The 25,961-nt window shown below is 41.2% G+C and overlaps 1 protein-coding gene across 1 annotated transcript in view; it reads right to left on the bottom strand.

Annotated features, from left to right (window-relative positions):
* TXLNB (taxilin beta) overlaps nt 1–25,961 on the bottom strand; it is a 69,619-nt gene that overhangs the window by 28,485 nt on the left and 15,173 nt on the right. The window contains exons 4-8 of the mRNA XM_085612474.1: nt 20,764–20,934; nt 17,958–18,152; nt 9,742–9,861; nt 5,096–5,170; nt 3,831–3,923 (exon numbers count right to left, since the gene is read on the bottom strand). Of these exons, the coding sequence (XP_085468600.1) occupies nt 3,831–3,923; nt 5,096–5,170; nt 9,742–9,861; nt 17,958–18,152; nt 20,764–20,934 (654 nt within the window). The remainder of the gene's footprint in view (nt 1–3,830; nt 3,924–5,095; nt 5,171–9,741; nt 9,862–17,957; nt 18,153–20,763; nt 20,935–25,961) is intronic.

Genomic DNA, 25,961 nt, shown 5'->3' on the forward strand with positions numbered 1-25,961 from the left:
CATTCCGCCACAAAAAATGGTTTAAGAACCGTCCACCATAGAATCTCACATACACACCAAGACAGGCTCTCAAATCTTTGTTAGAGGACACAAATATTGTTGTGCGCCCTGAAGGCAAGGGAGGCAATATTGTCCTGCTCAGCAGGGACAGGTATATCACTGAAGCCAATTGTCAACTCAGTGATTAAACATTCTACATCATTGTCCAAAAAGAGACATATACCAACAGTATCGTAGGGATATAGGACGAGTTGGCAGAGTGGAAAGACAAGGGTATTTTAGAATGGGAAGAATACTGTTTTCTAAAGAGAGACTTTCCTAAACTCCCAGTGTTATATCTATTACCCAAAGTACACAAAGACCCTTGTAAGCTGCTGGGTCAGCCCATTGTGCCATCCAGGGGCAGTGCCCTGGAGAATGTCTCTAAATATGTGGATTATTTTCTTAGGGATTTGGTATCCAATCTTCCTTCCCATGTCAGGGATACCAAAGATTTTTCAAGCAAACTTGAAGGTATCCACTGGGAGGGAGATTTTCTGCTTATAGAATTTGATGTCAACTCCCTGTAAACCATAATTGGTCACGAGCAGGGCATACACACGTTGGCATTTCCTCCAAACTAGACACATACGATTTAAGGTCCATACTGACATGATCCTAGACATGCTAGAACACTGTCTCAAAAACAGTATCTTCCTCTTCGATGGCACACGTTATAAGCAGATTCTGGGAACTGCGGTGGGTATGTTCTTTGCCTCCAGCTTTGTCAATATGTTTTTGGGGTTGTGGGAAGAGGAGATATTTAGAAACACTGAGAACTTTCCAGAGATTGAACAGGTCATACTCTGACTCAGACACATCGATGACCGGTTCATTATCTGAAAAGGGACTGAGGCTTAAGCTGATAGGTTCACTCAACATTAATACCCGCTACCTGTGTCTCACATGCACGATCAGTAACAAAACAGTTGATTACCTTGATGTCAGGATTGAAGTCATACAGGACAACATACACAGCAAACTCTTCCACAAAGAGACTGCGGGTTACAGCATCTTGTATACCCTCAGCAGTCACCCGGACACCCTGAAATGGAGTATTCCATTTGGGGAACTGCTAAGGGCCAAATGAAATTGCATCATAGGAGAGACCTTTATAGGTGAGTAGAAGATCATGATCGACAGATTTAGAGAGAGACAAGTTACCCACAGTGGGTGCTCAATAAGGCCATCAACAGAGTAAGCAAAATCAGAAGGAGCAAGATCCTGTTTGATTCAAACACCAACAAGGAGGATGACATTGAGGAAAGCACTAGAATCATCCTGACTTACAATGAAAACTCTAATGATATTAAGAGAATTTTGGTCAAAAGTTGGGATATACTTACGAGTGATCCCACTATAAGCCCTTTGTACAAGAGAGACCAAAAATCACATATGGAAGAGGATGCAACATGAGGGATATTCTTGTCCACAGTGACATTACCATCCCCAAAGTAGGCACAGAGCATAACCTTCAGGGTTTTTTCTCGTGTGGTCACTGCAAATCCCGCAGAAATAGTTACACGCGGAAGGAGTTTTCTATGGATAACCTTAACATCTTAAAACCCATTACTCAATTTCTTACATGCAGCTCCACATTTGTCATATATATTCTTAAGTGTTCCTGCAAATGTTGGTACATTGGCCTTACAACACAGATGGTCAAGAAAAGGGTGTTGGAACACATGAGGGCAACTACCAAAAAGGACCCTCACTACCCTGTAGCATGTCATTTCCAACACAAACATTTCTCAGACAGTTTCCTTCTCTCCAATTTTGCCATTGAGCAGATAATGAACACACCCAGAGGTGGTGATAGGGTTCTGAAGCTGAGAAAGAAGGAATCCAAATATATTACTGACCTTCAGACCAAGAGCCCGGGGGTTTCCCATCAATTTATGGTTCTCTTTTGATGGAGGTAACCTGGCTTACACCATATCTATCAATAATTTTGAAGTAGTTCATTTCATTGCCTAGGGTTTCTTACATCCCTCCTATGGATTTATTTCCTGTGGAGTCCACGAGAATCCTCCCCCATTTTTATTATTAGACATGTTACTCACTTTTCTGATGTCTTTACATTGACATACTGCGGTTGTATTGCATGAAAATTAAGAACCACTTTGGAATTAAGTATGCCTTGTATATGTTATTTATGAATTTCTGTGCGGTGCTAGAGGAAAAGTACCAGTGGTGTGCGATGGTCTGGTTTACAGTATGTCCATAATTGTGTCAAAACATACTACAAGATGGCCGAAACAGAATCGGCTCTGATATTCCCTCTTTGATGTTATTAGTATTATGCTTATATTGCACTTGATTGGTGTTTACTTCACATGTGATCAAGGCTGCGGGGCAGCGGAAACGTGCTATGTAAAAATAAACGTATTCCTGATAGCATCTATACCTGGTCCTGAGAGTGCGTTATACGAGATTTTTGGTGAGAACGTTGGTTTGTCAGAGTGCTCCGCCGATATACACACTACTTCCCAAGGGTCCACAGTCCCGGTAGGAGCACTGTTTGTTTTGATATATTTATATTTATATTCAGTCAAACAACAGTGTTGCAAAAGAATGCATGATTGTCTAGTAGTCTAACGAAAACAGGGAAGGGAAACCTTTGCAAATTATCTTACCTTTCACCATCTTGACATATCTAATCTATCGACCTAACCATCTGCTCTGGTCCTGATGTAAGAACAATCATGTAGAAATATCTATCTTCACTCCACTCCCCCATAGTTCCTCACAGACTCCCACCCATATTCTCAACTGTGCTGCAAAGGAGTAAAAGAAGGCTTTTATGCAGACCCACCTGTTACCCAAGCAGACTCAGAACACCTGAATTCCACTGCTTAAACCATAGGGCCACAGAAAACAACTCATTTGGACAAGACCAAATTAATGGTATTAGAACCAGCTTTTTGGGCATTTCTTGAAGACATTCCCAAGGTCCAGCTACATAGGAGCAGAATGGGTATAGAGGTGCGCTCCCCTAATCAATGGCACTTTTGAGAGCAGTGGTACCACAATGTGCATGTCAGTACAGAACATGTCACATAGGAAACATTTTAGCATTAGAAAAAGTACACTTACAAAAGATACTGCAAGAATATTTTTTCACTGAAATAAAGTGAAGGGAGGGCGTCATTTACCCAAGTCACATCAACATAATACAGGCTTTCTCTGCTATCTGATTTGGTTCATGAATGTAAGAGTAGACTATTACACAGTTCAGTATCATAGCCTTGTTTTAGTGGGGACTACGCTTGAGAATAAAGAAAGGGCTAGGCAAGCGTGTGATATTTACATCTACCTTGAGCAATGCTGAGTCTGGATAAAATCTACCAAATATGTTCTTAATGGGTTTTCAATAGATGTTACCTACTGGCAAATAACTCAATGCTTATATTTCCAATACTATAAACAGGCTTAACCATCCATCCTATCCCACAGGGTAATACACCCCTGGGACAAGTACACTGTCTGCATTGTACATGCTGCAAATATCCGAGAACTTTATAACACCTGCGGAGGCACTTTCTGCAACTCCAACTATTGTCACTGCCACTGCCACTTCCACTTTAAAACGTATACAGGAAATGATGGTCTTGCTTGCTCCACTACATTTTAAAACTATGCATTTCTGAACTTTTGAATTTGCTGACAATATGCATTGTGGCAAGAGATCTCACTCTGTTAGAGAGTATAAATATGACAATAAGGCAGTGAGACGGTTGACCCTCTTAAAAGAACCCATGTGGCAATCAAGCAATGAAAGTAATACTCACTTTGTCCATCTCCTGCTTGAAGGTACTGAAAACCTCGTTACTTTTTGCCAGCGAACCCTGGAATTCTTCAAATTTTTCTGAATAAAGCGTAATCTGAGTGTAGAAAATAAAGTCATTTCCGGTCATATTTCATTTCCATCGTTAACTTGAAATTCAGTTCTTAGTCTGCCAAATGAACAGATATTTTGATGAGCAAATAAATGAATTCAGTGTACATTGTGGTAGATCACTTGTGCTACCCAATACTGTCTTTACTTTCTTTCAAAATAAAACCAGGTTCAACACTGTTGTTGACATAGATGCCCATGTCCAACCAAGGTTATGGGTTGCTCCTGTTTTGTGTTGCCAGTGGAAAATTATGGAACATCAATAGTGTCACTGCACCTACACTTCACACAAATTCTCACCAATTTCATTATAAAACCTGGCCCACAAATATCCACTCTCTTTCTCACCTTGCTTTTGATGTGCATGGGCTAACGGCTCATCTTACCTGCTGGAATCAACCTTGCCCCTCTAAAAGAAAAGTCTATCAATAACTACTAGTTCCTCTATTAATGACCAAAAAGGCTTACAACTCTTACGGAAAATGTTCTTATCCTTCCACTTTCCACTTAGTGATTCAGTTGCCTACCACAGAGTATCACCCCTGTTTAATTCTTCCTTCTATTCTTCCTCACACACCATAGTGATCTCACACACTTTCCCCAAAACACAACTAGACACCAGTTTTGATGAATAATAATCTGTAGTTTGATTTTCCAGTTCACGAAAGGAGATGACCTGCTTCCACAATCCGTGAAAATGTTCGAGTGTTGTGTTTTGGGGTGCCAAATCACTTGTCTCTCTGGGAAGGTTAGGAGGACAAGTGAGGAACTATAAGCTAGTCGGATTCGGGCACATAGGTACTGATGTGGTATGGTGACTAAGTCCTAACAAACTGATGTTTTGTGGTCTAAAGCATACTTCTGTTCCTGAGCAGAATTCCTGCAACAAACCTTCCACATTTTTGTCCTTGCACTTCATCATTCACCCTACGTAGTATTTCTAATAGTGAACCTGTATAATTCCTCCTCTTGGCTGGCAATTGTAACCATTCTAGCAAGGAAGGCAATTAAAACACTTCCTCCTTACATTTGACTATTATCATGCTTTTAAACTCAATGTTGTTCCAAATGGAAGTGTGACATGTGTAGTACTATATAGCTATATTTCATTATATGTAGGATTGATTTATAAATGCAAAAAGGATAATAGAACTCTACCTGTGCCTTTAGTAATGTTTCCTGTTCCTTCATCATTTGTGTCTGTATTTTCCATTCTGCCGCCTGGTTCAGTAACTGTTAAACATTTGATGAAAAAGTAGACATTTGTTAAAGTTTATATTATTAACTACTTGCCTGTTTATTCAGCTCAACTATATGCACGTTTTTGCACTGGAAAAATAAATATTTTTCAACACTTTGTGCCAGTTTGCATCACTTTTAGCAACTTTGCACCAGTGCAAAGTGTTGATAAATTTTACCAAGTGTATGGAATGAATTGCATAAAGGTGGACCTTTTCTATTTATAGCCATACATCAGGTGTACCATGTCTCAACAATCAATTTCTTATACATTTCTTAACAGTATTCATAAGCAAAGGATTTAGACAGTTTTCTTGTCCAGATCAAGAGTCACGCTTTCCCCTCTTGCAGATGATTTGGAGACAGTTTTTGCAAGTCACTTCATTGATTAGAGCTACACCTCATGACTCCTTTGAAGCAATTCCACAATTGGCACACATCTCTATTGGAACTGCTTGCTGACTTCTGGTACGCTTGCCTTGCTTTCCTTCACATATCCTAGGTCTGGGTGACAATTATCTGGTCGATATTCATGGTACTTGGGCAGTCAGAAACCTTTTGAGTGCACCCGGATCACCCACCACGTGAGCTACAAAAACAAGACTGTTTTTTTTAAATTAATCTAGATGGCTAGTTTATGGGAAGTCACTTGCAATCATTTGTTTAAATGCTTTAGAAATAATGAAGTGTCTTTTAATTCTCTTCCCAGAAGGTGCGTTCATAGTACTATACAACTACATCATCAGGTCATCTATTTCGGAAGATCCATGATTCGAAAAGTAAATATGCTTTGATTTGTAGGGTTAATGCTTTGATTCAGTGTTTGTTTAGATGTGGCTGTAGGTGCACAGCTACAAGAAGATGTTCAGAGTAGAGGGTACATTAGGGGGCCTATTACGATGTCACCATCTTGGAAACGGGGACGGCCGACCTCCAGTCGGCGGTCCCGACCATCTCATTATGATGCAACCGAACACTGTTCGCATACTCCCACTCCTCTATGGGAGCTCGTGTTATGGCCGTATACCGGCCGTATCACAAGCTCCCATAGAGGAATGGGAGTCTGTGTTGATCCCTGCACCATGTGGCAGGCACCTCGGGTGCCTGCCTCACAGTGCAGGGATGACCACTGCCCCCAACCAGAGGCCACAGGCCCCATACTCGCTCTCCAAGAGGCTTTTCATGTCGGAAAAGCATGTGGAAATCCTGCTGGAATCCAAGTATTGTAATACCAAGGGCGGAAAGGCCGCCCTTTGGAATTACGGGCTGACCTCCGACTGGCCAATGGGCTCCTTGAGCCCGTCTTAAGCCAGCCGGAATAAGCAGCTGGTTTAATTTCTGACCGCCAGCATTGTAATGCGGCAGTCGGAAATTAAACCGAGATGCGGCCCGGAAAGGCTCCAGCCATCCCGCATCGTAATCTGCCCCTAAATGTCAATGGTAAGTCTGCAGATTGGTTTTACAAATCTATCGCCAGTGTTGAAGAACGTTTACAATTATTTTCTGCCACATACATATAAACAGTGCTATCTATGTAGTTCCCATATTTAGAATCATGGATTTCACAAGTTTCCGATCTAACTGTCTTACATCCACACCTGCATTCTTCAACCACTCGCTGCATGAAACATTCCTTAGTACCATGCTTCTGCTCCCAATGAGGGTGACAGATTACCAAAGGTCCTGGATCTGAGGGAGTATGGATAATCTGCAGGGGCGGAATTGGGTGACTGGCTTATCAATATACGAAAGGCCAAATATGGGCATTGTCAAAGAAAGCCAGTTTTTCTTGTTGGTGGACTATCATCACAATTCTAGTTGCATTGCTATTTCTGTAAATGCCAATATTGTTTTATTGTTTATTTGTATGTATTATTTATTCTACTCTGCGTTCTGGGGTGTGGAGAAGTGTTTTGACCATTTTTCGTAGAGCATTCGGGACCTCTTGTATATAATTTACTATATACTTATATGTGTATGTACATTGTGGGCTCTGGATATCAGCCCTAGGACTTGTCTGCATCCACTTAGGGACTTTTATTTCTGGTCAACTGCCTCTATTTAACTGTCTTGATGGAAAACGACCAGTAGAAGTCAGTAAAATACCAGAATTGCTTTCTGCTTGTTCAACTGCCTCTATTTAACTGTCTTGATAGAAAACGACCAGTAGAGGCCAGTAAAATACCAGAATTGCTTTCTGCTGAGGGACTTCTTTTAAAAAAAAAATCTGGCAACTGCCTCTATTTAACTTTCTTGATAGAAAACGATCAGCAGAGGTCAGTAAAATACCAGAATCACTTTAGCATTCTCTAGATTTCAGTCCATAGAAATTGTCTTCCACGAGCACCCATAGACAATAATATTTTTTTCAAATCCTGTATTTTCAGTGTTATGACCATCGAAGGCCCTGATTTTATATTAAAAACAGCTTTGGACTATACCATTTCGCTCTGAAAGGCAATATTTCTCTCCATGTGTTCCCATACCTGGCGTGTCACGCAGCTTGGTGCTTACTTTCCCTCCATGTTAGAGAACAGCAGATATTCCAGCACCCAGGCTAATGTGCTGCATAGCTAAATACATAGAAGGTCCCAAAGGCGAGACCGATTGCATTGCAATTGCTTGTTATGTTAATTATGGAGATTCCACTCAAATTGAGTTTATGGTGCATATACAATAGAAGGAATATCCTGGTAGATAACCTCTGTCTGATGACTCAACAGGATTTTCTTTGTCTGCACCATGAACCAGCCTTCTAAATCGGCCAAAAATGAATCTGTACATTTTCGGGAGTGATAGCCATGGAATCAACTTAATTTTCCATTGTTTGCAACTAAATACTTTTTTTCTCAATTTGCCCCAGAAAAGATACATTCAACATATGACAGAGGCTATGAATTGTTTCACTGATCCTAAACAGCTGTTTATGTACTTCAGAATCTTGAATGTCATTGTTTTGATGAGGTTTCAAAGATCTGAAACATGTTCCAGTTACTTGGTTTAGAAATCAAAATTAGTTATTTTCATACAAATACTTTAGGAGCCGGGTCGGGCTGGACTACAGGGCCATCAGGCAATGTCCGACTGGCCGGTCTGACAGGTCAGTGTGTGGGCCGTTTTTTTGTGGCTGTTGGTTGACTGGCTTTATGGTCTGCTGGGCCATGCGTTTAATGTTGATTTCCCCGATAATAAAACAAACATTGCCAGCAGCAAGCTCAAAAGTGCCTCAATTTACAAGCATGGGCTACTTTTTTAGCTATCTAATTCCCTAATGGGGTTGCCACTTTTATTTAGTGCCGGGACTATTTTCTGTCCCTGTCTGACACTATTTAGGAATAGTCTCAGCAAACATCTGAAAGGGATATGCCCTCAGTTCCTCTGACATCTGGTGGCACAAGGTTCCAAAGGAGAGGGCATTTCACCATAAAAGTCCCACTGAACAAGATTTATCCTCTGAAACTAGAAACTGCTAGCAATCTTGAGTAAACAGAGCCCCAATCTCTTAAAATGTGCCTTGTGCCAGGTCCTGCTGGCAATAACCAGACCTTTTGCATTAAGGGCTTTGTATGCAGCTCAATAGGAAAGATTAAATAATTAATGACAAGTGAATGAACTAAATATTTCTAACCTATCACCTGAAAGCATCCATATAGTGTGGAATTGTCTGTAGCTATTCTTGTTGATGTGAAAGATATTCTGATAGATAATGCAGAGTTTTACACTGGAACTTTATTTCAGTTTTAAAGACACCCCCCCGCCAAAAGTATATGGGGCAGTCATAAATATTTAAGTCGACTTTCACCAAAGGATTGAGAAGAAGGGTTTATGGATGACCACATTTTACATGTTGGTGCATGGGTAGTTGGTAAGGTTCAGGTTTTTAATCAGCATTTGGGTGCTTTTATCCCTGTCTGTCCCATTACAGCTAAATTTTCAGGTCTACACATACCAGAGTGCAAAAAAACCTGGGTTTGGATGAATTACTCACACATAGATCTCGGACACGTCTGTACACCAGGCTTTAGAAGAAACTGCACATCCCTGTGGTACAACCCTTACAAACCTCACATGCACAACTTATGAACTGACATTGTGTAATAAGTCTGAGACAATACTATGCTTTTGAATACATTTCAGTTCACCCATTTCCACAGTCATCTTTAGTGTGTCTTGTTCTCCTGTTTATGCGGCACCAGTTTTACCACTTAAATAACAGGCAATAGACTAAACTAAAATGTCTATGCTTTGAGTTGCTTTGGTTAATCACTTATTATGCCAGCAACACAAAGGTGCAAAACATGTGTGCTTCATTTTTCATTGGTGTTAAACCTTCTGCCATATGGCAAACTGTCAAACAACCAATGACCAGACTAATTAAATTAATAAATTGTGGAATTCAAACAGTAAACACCTGCTGGAATCCCAACATCAATCAAGTCACATCAGCCTTTAAGTCTTATGGATGGATGGAGCTGCCCAGATTCCTAGAATTCATGAACTCAAAGTTTAAGCAGTAGAATTTTCTGTAAAATTAAATGGACTTTAAAAGTATAGTAGACACTTACATAGTCCTTTTCGCGGGTGTGGCGCTCTTCTGCCTCCTTCAATAACTGCTGCGCTTGCTCCACTCTGGCGTCCACCAGCTTTTGTTGAAGATCACGGTGTTTAAACACCTTTTCGAGATGCTGAAAAAAAGATTTCTCATGAAATGTTTGTGTACCTGCTATATGGTGCACATCCACGAGAGTGGATGTAGAGGCAATAAATGGTATTACTGATGCACATGCTCTCTTAGCCGTTGAATGCAGGTTGGGTTCACTTTTAGGCCTATCCGAGAAGGGAATGTAAAAACTCACTGAACGTTATCTGAATCTCTTGTTTGCAGTTACCCTTCTTCCTTTTCCTCTTCCTTGTCCTAGTGCTAAGTTCCACATTTACTAAGGATCTGAGTGATACAACATGCTGTAAAAGTCTATTTACAGTTGTTAGCGCCGACATGAGCAGCGTTGAACTGTGTTGCATCATATGAGCCTCTGTGAATATTTAAGTAAATGTTGACTATTGTGTATCTGAAGGGCCATCTTGTAATGTGTTTTAATTAAGGTATAAATGACTGTTCCCTCATGCAACTAGTGGTCCACCGCTCCTACGACTTTAACAGTCGTATTACAGCGGAAGGTGGTCCACCTGTGCAAGTCTGGAAGTCGCAAAACCACCAGACTCGTAATCAGGCCCAATATTCTTACCTGTTTCTGTTTGATATTTGCTTGCACAAAATTTGACTCAATATTTGTGTTCTCGTTATTTTTGTCCACAACGTTAAGTGAAACAACCCCTGACAGGTGCATCAATACACTAACTCATATCTTATTCATACTGAGTAAGATTGTTTATATAGTGTATAGTACTACAGGTGACTTAAACCATATCTAGGGGCTTCCAACCCAATAGAGAATCTATTAGCTATTAGTTTTATGATTTTAATAATCTACAACATTCTCAAACTTAAGTGCCATCTCTATAGGAAAAAATTGGTGTGTTCGGACGCCATGCCCAGATCCACCATGTCTGTGCTCACTGCAGATGCGAAACATGGGCAGTGAGGGCAGCTGCCCAGGACCCAACGACTGCTCATCACCAAGAAGCCCGTACCAGTTTGCCACTTTTTTGTAGACTCCAGTGTTATGAGGCCCAGGGCCAGCTTCGACCTTAAGAGTTAACAGCTCTGGTTTAGTGCTGCGAAGCCCAGGGATAGGGTGGTTCCGCTCTCTAGGGCCTCACCGTCGTGGTTCAGCACTGAGGTGCCAGGGCAGAGGGCCGCCCTCCCCTGGGCTTCGGAGGTATTGCTCAGCCATACACCAGAGCTTAGGGTAGTCAACCATCCCACTTTCTGACGGTTTGCCCCACGTTTTGGTTGGCTGTCCCACTTTCCACACTAAGCTGGCGTGGGACACCAAATGTCCTGCACTTTGCTGTTGTCAGGGCAAACCTATGAAAAGCTTATCAACAGCACCCAGGGTTCACCACTCTTAGTTTATCAACACTCTGCAGGCTGTAAAACATCTGCCTGTCAGCAGGAAACTTTTGTTTACTGTAATGCTGGGAGAGAGTAACTCCAGTACAGGAGGGGTCCACCACAATACAGCTTCAGGGATGGTAGTTGTTTTTAGAGGTGCAAATACTGAATGTGGCCAACCTCATTTAAAGGCTCTAAATGAGCCTTGCTGGGAGCATGTCCTGGAAATATGTATTTGGGATTTGCATCTTTCATCAAGCCTGATTCAGAGTGCAAAAATACTGTCAGATTAGGGGATCAAGGCACACGGAGTGTATGATGTGCTGATGGAGCAAGGTTTCGCATAAAAAGAAACTTGCTAGTATGCAATCCTCTCGAATAACCCATAACTCTATAATCAATCTGTCCATGAGTACTATCAGTGCACCACATTCAACATATTGTATCTAGGGGACGCTTTTCTATATGCCTTACTAATGAATAACCCGAGTGTCCTAAAATGGCCACCGAAAAAGCGGTAACTCTTCTGCGCATGCGTCTACTACATCTATGTAGTATGACGTTTCCTGTCGCTTGGGGGGAAATCTTTGCAGCTGCGCAATAGCTTCTAATATGGCCGCTTTAAAGTAACGCACTAACGCACATGCTGAGCTGAAAGTAATCTATGCAAGTTCTACTACGCCATTAATGCGAAAGATTTATTAAGTAAATGGGGTTAAAGTAGAAGTAAGTGGTATACTATGAATTCATTTTGTTTTGTATTCTAACGTGTTCTTCTTTGACTTTATTAATAGTTCACATTTGGGCCTTGGAGGGTGACCACGTCTCTGTTCCCTTGTGACTTCTACACATGCGCAAATGTCTGCCTATTCGGAACAAGTGATGTAAATTGACTGACTGCCAAACCCTAAGCCCAGCAAGGACATGAGAAACCCAACTCTTGACCCTACGAGAGGAAGAAAAAGTAACAATGTATAACAGACCTATCGATCCACATATGAAATGCTTGTGGGAATAAAGCTTGTGGGTATTAAAATTAAGGGGCGGGGAGTTAGATAATAGACTAAAGAAAAATATTGCACTTGGTATGGTGTGATGTCCTCACCCCACCGCTCGGCCCAATCAAATTGCGGGTGAACATGGAATTGAAACATTTGGGGGTGGATCATACACTTGAATTTGGTATAACAGAGGTAAGTTATAGATAGTTAGACACACTTGATGCTGATGCTATGCTGAGATGCTGCCTGATTTTGCTGCAATCTGACTGAAGAATCCAACACTAGGGAAAATTCGCGGAACAACCGAGGAGGCACATCTAGGAAGGGGTCCGGACGAGCCCGAGCTGGAGAGAGTTTCACCAGAAAGGGGTGTAACGCTGGCGTTACACTAGAAGAGGTCAGCTTCCCTGTCCTGAACCTGTCCTGAATCCTTGACTCTCTGATGTCGGGGTCCTCACACCATTCCAGGTAAATATATCTGTAGGGGTAAATGCTCCGTACTTGCTCTCTGTCCTTTCTTTACTCAGGTGCTGTCATTCCAAGAATTTATTAATGCATACTGATTATAAGCTAACTCTGCTATTTTCCTGAGGGAGATTTCTGGTATATTCATGTGTATAGTGATTTTACTCACAAAATCATTAATTCAGATAAACTTTTAAAACTTCTTCTGTCTGTGTTTTTTTTAATTAAAGTTAAATGCATTATTGTAATTTCCTCCCTATTCTAATCTACTACTAGATCTTTTCGACAGTGCATTACTCAGGAGACAGGAATGGTAAGAATACTGGTGTAAAGGTTTCCTAGGGTAAAACAAAATTGATGACCAGTGGATATTTACTAGCTCATTGATCGTATGAATGCATATAGGCCCAAATGAGTGTTGCGTGTATGAATGTGTAGAGCTGGTAAACTCCGCTGCATCAGTGCCCCAGATCAAACAGTTTTGTACAGTAGTGGAACCGAGATTACAAAGCAGTACTACATGGTCCCAAACTATAACTACCACATTACTACATTCTTGTGACTACACAGTGAAACCGGGCACTGTTGAAAATCCCAAGATTTCACCCAATGAAACTGTTTTTACCACACACTTACTCCAAGCTTTAGATTGCCATAAGGGCAACCATTCTTGGAGAAAAATGGTAGCAGAAGAAGATTAAAAAGTGTTTGCCAAAGAGTACAAAATGTGGCCAAATGGGAAGACTAGATTACAAACAATGTCTCCTGGTCTACAATTGGGGTGACAGTGACTCTGATGGCCAGGCCGTGAGTCAACTCCCCTAGGTAAATGCCCCCATATATAATACAGTCTTCATTACCAGCATACTTGGGTAAAGTGGAGAAGCCTAAAACATATAACTAGGTCACATCTACTGGTGGTGTTACATTTCCCAAGCAAATTGCCCATCTAGTTAATGGTCCTGTCAAGTTGTGTTTTACAGCACTTGCTACCTGTAGTGAGCGGTGTTTAATTTCCCCAAATATTTTTATGGTACGGAAAAGAACAAAATAATATTAAAGTATTTGTTTCACTGCAATGTGATAATTCAGCTTTTATTTTAGCATGATATGAAATTGTTTTCCTAGTTATTCTGAAATAATGAACAAGGTTTCATTAAAATTAGATATCTTGATTTTGTCAATTATCCTTTTTAAACAAAAGCAATGTTTTGCAGAATATAAGGAGGTGGAAGACTAAAGGGGCTTCATTAATAATTTGGAAGATGTTCACCAAAAGACAGACAGTATATAACTGAACAAAGCTTTATTAGATAGGTTGATACTTCACTCCAGGGATTCGAGACTGAGAGGCATCTGGTAGCTGTAAACACCTTTTTCTTCTGAGGGCTACAGAGAGGGCACACTGAGTCCTCTGTGTGGCTCGGCTTATCTATCTGCTTGGGGGTATAGCTGCTGAAACACAGAGGCAGAAACAAAAACTGCTCTTTCTTTATTGAACACTACTTCTATTGCTCAGAAAAGGTATCCAGCTTTGAACCAACTATGAACATCAAATAGGCTCAAATTGGTGCTATGTTTGGCTTAGTTAGCCAAGGAAGGAAGGGGTTGGGGACAATGATGCAGAGAAATCCTAAAACACAGACATAATATTACAATATTGTCTGCTGTTCTGCCTGTTGACAAATATTGTGGCCGCGATCATGTTTACTTTTATAATTACTTTTCATATTGTGTGCAGTAGGATAGGATTTTGATTTGAATAAATCTTGATATAATATTCCCAGTGTTCTTAGGTGTGTCTATTCATGATGAAAGATGGTTTGGGTTCCGCTAACTATTCCTATGAGAGTCTCACAGGATCAAGTGTTACCCAATGTGCACCTCACACATGCAATATTCAATCAAAGCTTTATTTCGACACGTTATGTCATAAAAGCACAAGATACATAAAAACAATTACAAATTCATTTTTTAAGACATGTCGTAAGAAAAGATAAAGTTAGGTAATATACAATAAATATCTAAAAAATGTATTAAATTTTTCAGCTTTGGGAGTTAAGAAAGAAAGTTAAAAAGATTTTAACTGGAGCTAATAAATCTCTGCCTAATTAGCCATGCCCAACCTAAAAATTTGGCCACCCCGCAAACTAAAGTAGTGTTAGTAGAGGTTTTAAGGATTCTCATAGCATCAATGTGATCCCTTGTTCCTAGGAGTAAACAAACAGGCCTAAGCCATTTCATCCTAGGTAATAAATAGGCTGGGCATGCAAAGAAGAAATGAGAAATATTCTCAGTAGCGCCAGAACAGAATGGACAATCTGGGAGAGTCTTGTGGGGGGGTTTCCACTTGCTAGTATGATCACGTAATGGGAGTGTCCCGAATCTAAACTGAATAAAAAGCGATCTATCCTTGGGCTTAGTGATAAAATCAAGGTAAGGTTCTAAAAAAAGAGTGGGTTTATGTTGATAAAAAACCTCTGTCAGCCTTCCAATATTAGGATCTCTTTGTTCCGAGGCGTCCACCCATGCCCAGAAGGCTCGTTTGACTTCCACCTTTGGTATTGGTGCCCCCACGGGCCGATCAGATGTAAGACCAGTTGCGACCAAAAGTTTTTTGGGTGTTTGTGAGCCACTCGATTTTATGGGCTCCTTGCATATTCATAACCTCCCTAAGCCCGTCAGCATAGTTAGAGAGCTCAGGGGTGCGCCACAACCGCGCCCAATATAGCAAAGGGCGAAGGGTGGCTAAATCTCTAATTGAACGCCTACCAAAGTCACTAAGGAGTGGTTTGGTTGGGGTACCCCTGGGGAGAGATACAAGTTCTCTAAAGAACTTGTTTTCATTGGTCACAAGTGAATCAACACAGCTGTAGCCCCATAATTCCGCGCCATAAAGTGCACTACCCACCGCCTTTGCGGCATAGATGTTTAATACTGGGGCAATGGGTTTAGAGGTAGAGGCCCGGAATTCCTTTCCCAAAGCGCCAGTTACCCGTTTGAGATTAAGTGCCATTTTATCTATATGGGGCTGCCATCTGAGCCTGTCGGAGATTCTGATTCCCAAGTAATCAAACTCCCCGACACGCTCAAGTGGTTTCCCATCTAGGGTCAGAAAAGAGCCGGAGGATCTTGAAGGATTGAAATAGAGGAGTTTAGTTTTGGCAGTATTGATGACGAGGCCTCTCTGCTCGCAGAACAAAGAGAAGCGCTGTAAAAGCTTCTGTAGGAAGGGGTTGGGGACAATGATGCAGAGAAATCCTAAAACACAGACATAATATTACAATATTGTCTGCTGTTCTGCCTGTTGACAAATATTGTGGCCGCGATCATGTTTACTTTTATAATTACTTTTCATATTGTGTGCAGTAGGATAGGATTTTGATTTGAATAAATCTTGATATAATATTCCCAGTGTTCTTAGGTGTGTCTATTCATGATGAAAGATGGTTTGGGTTCCGCTAACTATTCCTATGAGAGTCTCACAGGATCAAGTGTTACCCAATGTGCACCTCACACATGCAATATTCAGTGGGGTGTAGTATATCTGGTTCTCTGTCTCATATTGGTACATTAACTAAGTCCTTGGTGGCAGAGGGTCTAGAGGACGCTCTCTCTGGCCTTGTTCGGAAGAGAAATCCAGTAACCATATTACTGTGGCTTGGCTTGAGTGACTTGTGGATAATGGACAAAAATCTTGCATTCAATTATCTTTTAACCAAGATTCAATGGATTTACCAGCATGTAGGCATAATTTGGTTATTACATCTTCGGCTTAATATGAGACGACTGACATGGTTCTGTACCCTTTTCAATTCTGCTGTTGTCTCCCTTGATATTAGGGAAATGTGACTTACATTTTTTGAATCTTTAAATCTGGGGTTTTGGTAACCAAATTTTGCATTTGAAGGACCACTGTCCCCCAAATTACCTATTCCACATTGCTGGATTTCTTGTCCTTACATCTGTAAACTTCTAAGAGCTTACTATAGTAAGTATCTTATTTTTTAGTTTTAATTTACTACTTGTCTGTTCAGTGACTAGCTCAATGTAGCTTTTAGCAGGTTTTTCCCCTGGCCACAACGTGTTGCCCCTTTATAGCCAGCTCTTCTTTATCTTTTGCCATTAGTTCATCGCCACCCTTCTCTTAAAAATAGAATCTGAAATTATTTGCAGTGTTTAGGTGCTCAATGTGAGGGAGTGGTCCAGCCTTTGGAGCTTCTGCTTGCCAAAATATCAGCTACCCCACCCCTGTATGAGATCTGTGCTGTCTCTTCTTACCCAGTGGAGTGGTGTGGCTCACTGGTTAGAGGCAGCAGACCCGGAAGCAGAGGTCGGCCCGGGACCAGGGTTCGATTCCTGACGCGGCAGGGTCTTGGGCCAAGGTCAGCGGACTCGATAATTCTCGCCTCGGTGCCTACTCTAACCATGGATCCCACTCAGCAACTCTGGGCAATAGCTTGCTTAATCTCCACTTACGGCCCCATCAGCGCCGGGGATGCTTGTCTTCACCTTGGAGATGCCCAGTAGGGACCATCTCACAGGGAAAGCCAGGATGGGTTCCCCAGCGGTATACAGCGCCGGGACACCCCGTTGCTGGGGCAGCTGTGTGCTTTACTAGTATACAACATTTAACATTTAACCTTTTGTAATCTATGCTTTCTGTTCTTTACTGCCATACTTGCCGGGCACTCACCTGATCCAGCATATATACCTTTTTATTTACCCTCTTGCCTGCTGAAAAACAAATGTCTTACCTTTTGGAGAGTGCTAGGTCTAGCTTTTCCACACAGTTTGATCATTATATTTCCACTTCACTTAATTTAAAAAAAAACCGTGTAAATAGTTTATTAGGGTTCTTGTTTATATATGTTGTCATTTTACTGATATCCGCGTTAGGCAATTCGCTTCTTGCAAAGTTTTTCACGATGCATGGTCAATTGATGTAAATTCCTGTGATGTCACTTCCCGTGATGTTTCAATGTATGCAAATTAGAGGGGCCTAGCGTGTTTCTTTTTAGCCCTGGCCTCCAGAAATCCCTGCCTGGCTGGGCTATGGCAACAGATGGCTCTGGGTGACTGTAAAGTGTATTTCACAATTCCACATAATTAGACAGAATCATAAGGACCTGTGGGGGGTGTTTGCCTGTTCCTTTCCTCCAGGCAAATACATACAATTTCAAAGTAACGTAAAATAAGCATTACAAGGAAAACAAGTACAATTCTGCTGTTCAAAGAAAAGAAAAAGAGAACAATATTTTCAAAATAAATATGATTGACGTGAAAAGGGTAGTCTCACCTCCTCTCTGCCTTCGCACTGCTCAACAATGTTCTTGAGTTTCTCTGCCAGCTCTGCATTTTCCTGGCACAGCTTTGTGTTGCGTGCGCTCTGCTGCTCGATCTGTGCCTGTATGTCCACCAGCGTGGCCTGGAAGTGGTTGGTGATTGTTTTCCTTTTTTCTTCGTCCTCCCGTGCCCTTTGAAGGGTTTCTTCCTGTTGGTTAATCAATTAAAATAAACCTTCAGCCCCAGTCTGCAGTGAGCTTTTCTATTTCCGTATTTTCTGCAAACCAGCTAGCCACAGAGGCTTTTTGAAACGTGCAACACTTTAATAAACCCCTAGTGAATAAGAGTTTCCCAAGTTGAAACGAAAATAGCACTTATCTGAGAAACGGTAGGAATAACACAGGAAACAGTAGTAAAAAAAATGTTTTATAACAAATAAATAATAAAGGACCTACTTTACTCTCACTGAGAAATCTAAAAAAAAGGCAATTTTAGCGCAATAATCCTAACTACGCCATAAAGGCCAGTTATGAGTATAGTGGAGCACTATCCCCTGGCGGGTAGCGCTCTGTCATGCTAGGAGTGGGCTGGTGTTTCTGGACCTGAAGTCATGAGGTCTGCAAACTTCAGCCCAGTTTCACTGGGCGTGATCCCTCACCCAGTGAAAGAAGAGGAGATGTGTTGGCAGCAGCGCAGGTGCTACGGTGAGGGGCACAGCCTTGCCCCATCCCTATAGAAACAGACCCAGTCTGTGGCAGAGGCAAAGGCTGACAGGTGGCTTGACCGCTAACTCTCACCCTGCGGGGAGTAGCGACTTCTCCAAGTACATATAGGCACAGGGCATGCATCCAGCGGCATAGTGTGGGTTGCCAACACCCAGGATAAGGCAAGTATCCTTTCACTTTGCATTTAAAATTTTGCACCCCAAAGAATGTCCCTAAGAATTTTGCGCACGGGGCAACTGCCCCTGTGTCCGCGCCCACGCTACGCCATTGCATGCAAGTGCCCCAAGGAGAGGTATGACTGGATGGGTGGAGCAGCCAATGCTCTCCCCACCTCAGTGCTTAATTTGAGCCGGTGCTTTCCCGGTATTGCACTGCATCTCCCAATCACTCTGCACACCCCACATGCTTACACATTTTTTCCTGCGCCATTATCACCAAGCCTTTTGTTGGTGGTAAACAGACGCACTTCTGTCTATCAATATCAAGTGGAAACTGCATCACAGATATCGAAAGAATATGGTTGCACTCAAAATGTGGGCAAACTATACAATGCATGATACTTGATTACCACACATTGGTGTCATTTTTGCTGTGCTTTAATTGAGCACCAAAGAAAGCAAACTTGAGTCAGGCCATGTGCTTAAGCAATTTTCTGTTGCACTGATTAATGTCAGGACTTTGTGTTGTCTTTGTTGTTTTTGCTGATATATACTTCTGTGAAAACACAAAGAAAGGTATGCAGCTGGGCACAGGCGCGAGGACAGACAGACTTCATGGAGCCGAGGTGAAGCCAAGGCCTGACCCTTCAAGCCTTGGTTTTCACGACTGTGTTCTCCGATCAACAGGTGTCCTGCATGCACCTGTTGGATAGTATTTCTTTTTTAATATCTTGATGTCTCAACGAAACTTATTTGGCTTGAAGTTACAAAAACGTACCTCAAGTAAAGTACTGGAGTGTCCAAATTCGAGTGCTTTCTAGTGTAAAGATATAAGACCCTATTTAAAAAAACATGCCTGTAGAATGTAGATGATGCCTCCAGTCAGAACAAAACATGATATCTCCATTCAAAACTAAACCTTGTTCACAGTACAGGGATTTCCATGTGGAAATCCACTTGTTGCTGCAGAACAGTCTGCCTATTGAGGACTAGGGGGGTTGTTAAGGATCTTTGTGGCTAGGCACATTTACATGTATTTTCCCATCCTGAAATCATAAAGAAATGAGTCCCTTCATAAGGTAGTAGTACGTTTATTTTTTGTGTGGTATGTATCATGTGACATGCCCATATGTAATCATCGAGTTGTGGGTGGAGACTGAAAGGGTTTCTACTCAGGGATCAGGGCCGGCTCTAGGACGATGTGATTGGTGCGACCGCACCAGGCGTTGACTTGGGGTGGGGCGTCATTTTTGAAAATGTGTATCATCATTTTAAAAGCACCTGCTGCCTCGTTCCTGGCCTCCAGCAACTTTCAGACATCAATTAAAATGTCAAGAGAAGTCCCTTGATTAATCCTCTTCATGGAAAGAGAGCACAAGTTTGTCTAGTGGAAATTTTGACTCATCCTAAAGTAGGGCAGAGGGTTAAAATGCTTGCTGCTAAGAAATTTTACCATGCAGATAACAAAGTGTATATAATGTAAATAGGTCAGTGGGTTTCTGCTTCTGTAAGAGAGCTCCTTTTGTTACTTGCCGTTTATAGGTCAAAATCCTACTATAGAACATTGAGCTATTAACTGTCACCCTGGAGCCTATGTTTTTGCAAACTATGATTTTACAACCCATGATGCTCCTTAGAGAATCTCCCTGGTTTGGCTTCATGGTTATCTTGGATACCCCTAGAAATATACAAAAGTCACACATTTCCAGTACTTAGGCCATGGCCATTTGTGAATAGGGGCAAGCAGTCGGAAATCCCACTACGGGGGCTCTCTGCTGGGATTTCTGACTTCTTTGTGAATTAGTCTCATTGCTCTTTGTAGTTGGTCAACCTACCTACCTAGCACATTGTATACCAGTATGTTAACCAATACGGTTGACTTGAACGTTGGTTTGATGACCCTTGGTTTACATCAGCGGAATATTATGACTCTCACCTTGAGTGATTTGTTGTGCCTCTGTAGCTCTCGGCAGAGACTTTCAAGCTTGCTGCGGGCCAGGATGGCGCGGCTGTGCTCGCTCTGCAGCTGGTCTTTCTCCTTCAGGACTTGCGCCTGCCTTTTCTGCAGCAGCTTCAGCTGTTTTTGTTCCGCGCGGTGCTCTTCTACCTAGAGAGACAGAAATCAGAGAAGTAAGTTAGGAAGAGTAGGACAGGGAACTATGCAGACATAACATAATATATATTTAAAAATAATAATTAAAAAAAACATTTATTTTATAGAGTTATGATCACAAAGAATTTTTGTTGTAAAAATGGCTCTTTTTTGCTTTCTATTGCCAGACTCTTTCCCAAGTCTTTTCTGTAATAATACAGGCATTTGTTAGTATGCTGGGTTGATGCTTTATGTCTGCATATACCGTTTCTGATTCTGAAACGTAAATGCTTTGCCCAGAAACATCAATTTGCAATAATACCAGCAGTAATGGAAGGGACACTGCACACCCTTTGACCTCACCCAAGACATCATGGTAAGGGACATCACTTTATTTGTGGCAACCAATGACCTTGAAGGAGATCGGCATGGTTGGGATTCACAGCATCCAGGGTGTGTGATAACCCAGGTGCAGAGCTAGCTGTCCTAGTTTACCTGAATGTGAAAAGCGAATATTGGTATCAGCAGAAGGACTCTGCCCCTTAAAGTCAAACTGCTATTCTGGCAATAGTGCCTGGGAGTAATGACAAGCGGCATCTTAAATTAAGCACAGAATTTAAGACAGATTTGAGAAAATGGAGAGAAAAAGAAAAAATGAGAGTGACAAGTTTGAGAGCAGTGGTCTAAATTTGTCCTAGTCCAGGTAGTTTCCATTGTGCTGTTTGTTTCTTGTCAATTTGGTAATTGCAGTCTTTGCCGGTGCCCAGTGAGCTCTGGACGCAAAACATGATCTCTGGTGATCACTGAGCCCCTCTTCTTCTTCCCCAGATTGTTTTTAGCCTTGGCAAACCTATGTCCAGCATCACTGGTCAACCCACTCCTCAATCCTCGTGCCAAGTGGGTTGAGGGTGGAGTATGTGGCGTTTAGGCATGCTCTTCATCCAGCTCCCCAAATGTTTTTACATCTTTGCATTTATTTCCTCAACTTCTTGCAAACTGGTATGTTCTTGAATAAGGTTTGAGTATGAACTTGACCTCGTTCTTAAATCTTGTGTGTTGATGGTGCAGAAGCATGATCACTGGATTCATAATCTCATTATTTACTGCTATATGCCACAGTAGTGGCAAATAAAAGTTGTAAAAGCTGAAAAGAGTTAGGCTCTTGTCAGCATTTGTTTGGGGATTGCGACTGGAGTTAAGTACGCAGATTCAGCAGAGTGTGATAGGCTGGCAAGCAAAGTTGCTCAATGAAATCTTATCTATGACAAATATTGCAGTGATTATTGGAGTGTAAAAATAAAGCAACCAAAGTGAAATTGATGAAGGCACAGACTGGATTCTTTCAGAAAGTAGGGCAAGTATTGGTGCCTCAAGGAAGTGGTACACAGTTTCAGAGTCCTCTGAGAGGTGTCGAATGTTTTTGAGGTAGAGTTAGAGGTTTTAATAACAATGCTGACAATGGTATGATGAGATTTAGAGCTTGTCACAGATGTGGTAAAGAGGGACATTGGAAGAAAAATTGTACATGTCATGTACAACCATATACTAATGGCACTCAAATGGTGCCTCAAATGAACCCTATGCAACACGATGTGTTGACTTAGTCAATGGTCCCAGCCCCACTGGCAGCTGCGCAGAATACAAAGCAGTTCTACAGAACTATGCCTTTGTTTCCACCTCTTCCACCTCAAATGCAGAATAATACATTAGAATTTCCACAGCTTTTTTAGTTTAAAATTCAGTTCAGACTCAAGTGATAAACTTCATGATCAGTGATTTGATAAAAAATTTGCAGCTAACCTCGGAGTTCCGCAAAGACTGAGTCAGGCATAATTACAGTGACTGAGAGGGGAGGAGGATTGCATGCTTGGTACAGACAGAATGGGCCATTCATAGGAGTGGGTAAGGGACATCCTGTATCATTTTTAGTTGATACTGGTTGATACTGGTGCTACACGTTCCACAGATAGACCGGTCGAAGTTCCTGACTTACCCCTCTCCGGAAAAGAAGTCCAAGTAGTAGACATTTCAAGTAACCCAGGGATTTACAAGCTGTCAGCAAATGTTCCAGGAAAAATATGTTCAGTTAAAAAAACATGAATTTATGATTAGTGAGCCAAGTCCAGTATATATTTTGGGTCGAAATTTGCTATGCAAGTTAAATTGCATAATTTATTGCAAACCAGATGGTGTCTACATTCAAACAAAAGACACAGAGGTAGAGTTCAAACTGAAATCTAGGAAGTGAAAAGTTATATATTTTCATTCTCACAGAAAATAACATACCTCCAGATTTGAGACTAACAGAGGATTGGGATCATTAAAAGTAAAAAGCCAGTGCATATTACTGTAAACCCAGATGTATTGTATCCAAACATTTCCCAACAGAATTTCATGTGACGCTAATGTCGGGTTTACACTTGTGATTGAAAAGATGGTGCAGCAAAGCATCTTGAGGGAAGTTCTGAGAATCCATGGAATTAGGCTTGCGAAAACCTAATGGTCAAATGGAGGATACTTCAAGATCTTAGAAAGATGTATGCATTATTAGTGCCATGCTGTCCCATGGTATTGAATCCAGCAGTGATTTTATTTCAAATTCAAGCAGATTCAGGGTGGCTCACAGTGAATGATTTTTGTTCAGCATTCTTATGCCTTCCTCCCCAGGAAGATAGCCAGTATTTCGTTCTGATCAGATTTAAAGATAAGATATTTGTTTGGAGAATAATTGCAGAGGGTATACAGTCACTTTCTGTGTTCTCGCAAGTGCTTAACAATGAATTGTAATCTTTGGAGTTACCCTGTGAGTCTATTTTGGTAAAGTACATTGATGATTTAATGATTGCAGTGAAAACAAAAGAGGTATGTTAAGTTGGACACCATTGCATTGTTAAATCATTTAGCTGATAATGATCATAAAGTATCACCTACAAAGTTACAGTATTGCCAAACAGAAGTAGATTATCTATGACATCACATTCAAAAAGGAGGTGAGAAGGTTTTCAAAGATTGCATTGCTGCGGTTCTGAGAATGAATGCGCCCATTACAAAGATAGAAGTAAAAGTGTTTCTAACGATGATTGACTACTGTCGTCAGTGGATTCCCAACGTTTCCTTAATTGCAAAGCCATTACAGTGATTGACTCATACGGATGTAGTTGAGTCGGTACACAAGAATGAAGAATGTATGCAAGCCAGCCTGGAGCTGAGATATGCTTTGTGTACAACACCCACTCTAGGAATGCCTAACTGTGAAAAAGAGTTTTATTTATTCTGTCATAAAAAAGAAAGATGCTCACTTTCAGTTGTTGCACAATAGCAAGGCAATGGAAAAGCCCTCTTGCAACTTTCTATTCTAGATCCAGTTGCAGCAGCTTTTCCTTGATGCTTGAGATCAGTGCAACTATTTCTATTGCTTTTAATCAGAGTGATGCAATTGGGTCAAATGTTAATGGCTTAATTGGTAATTGGTTTAATTTATGAGGCCCCATGTGCCACCGGTGCATAATTTTTTGTGCTGGTCCGTGGCGCAGGAACCTGATTCATATTTACCATGCAGCAGTAAGCCACTTTTTTTGGCTTAATGCTGCTTCTTAAATATTGTTCCCTTTAACGCAGTCTTCTGCATTAAAGGGGCATGCAATGGGTGTTGCTGAGGGCGTTCCCAGCAACATCCATGAATTTTTGACACTGCCCCAGATTTACGAGAAATTGTAACTGTGAGGCAGCGCCAAAAACCTACGCCTCCCCAGGAGAGGCATAAGGGAGGCACAACGAGGAGAAATATCTTTATTTCTCCTCTTTTTTCCTTTTTCTATGTGTGCGGCCTGCGTCAATTAAGAAGAATCTATTATTGCAAAGATATCCTGCTTGTTAAACTTCAGGATCGCTGTGTATATGGAGCTGATTTGTATATCCACTCCTATTCATACATACTTTCTGCTTTCTTAATTCTCTTTGGATCCTACAGTACAAGCTAGAATGTTAAATCATTACCTTGCACACTCAAAAGAGGTTTTTTATGAGGTACAATTTTGTTCATACTCCACGTCTGAACATTTTTCAATTTTACAACATTTTTCCCTACTTGAATCACCTTTAAGGGTTTAGAAAACTTGGATCCATTTATCCGTTGTGGTTTGGGCAAATCAATCTGGCTACAATTCCCAACCTTAAATGTAATAGCTTTTGCATGTTTGAGACATCATACCTATTTTTGTACTTGCTGTGATGTGCAATTATTCTCTCTGATGCCTTTTCTCTGTCTATTACCACAGTTGATTTTTTCTTTAACTATGACATGGTTAATTTTGTTCTGAGGTTTCTACCTTCAAGGGATACAAATGGAGATACTTTTGCGACACAATTGGGCATAGTGAGATATGCCCAGATAGATTCTCATACAACCATGTTTGTCAGTACTCTTGTTTATGCTCTGTGAAAACACTCTTTTACCATTCTATTCATCCTTTCTACCAGTCCATTTGGTCTTGGACAATATAATGCTGTTCTGTGGTGTTGGAAGTGAAATTCCTCAAAGCACTCCTTCACAGTGTCCAAGGTACATTGTACCACATTTTCTATGATAAGTATTTCTGGTTTCCCTTCATCATAGAATACACATTTGAGAAATCTAACTATGGTTGCTGTATCAATTTACTGCACGCACTTCAGCGTTATTCAACGTGTGATAGTCTACCAAAACCAGAATTAATCTCTCTTTAAGTGAGTTGAGATTTAAAGGGCCTATTATGTCTAAAGTCAACTTTGTCCAAGGTGAGATTGGGACCTCTACAGGTGATAAAGGAGGCTTCCTCACTTGGTGGGTTTTATTGCTCTTGATATATTAAATGGATACCTTGACCTTTGCTTCTACCTTGGTGTCCATACCTGGCCACCAGTATTCAGAATTTTCCTTTTTTTAATGAGACTGTGACCTAAATGGCAAGATCAATAATATGCTCTCTAATCTGTGCAGTGGGTATTATTTTCTTACCACGGTACATAGTATTTCCCTATATACTTATTTCAAACCTGACCTC

Source organism: Triturus cristatus, chromosome 6 (assembly GCF_964204655.1).
Source record: "Triturus cristatus chromosome 6, aTriCri1.1, whole genome shotgun sequence".
Lineage (NCBI taxonomy): Eukaryota > Metazoa > Chordata > Amphibia > Caudata > Salamandridae > Triturus > Triturus cristatus.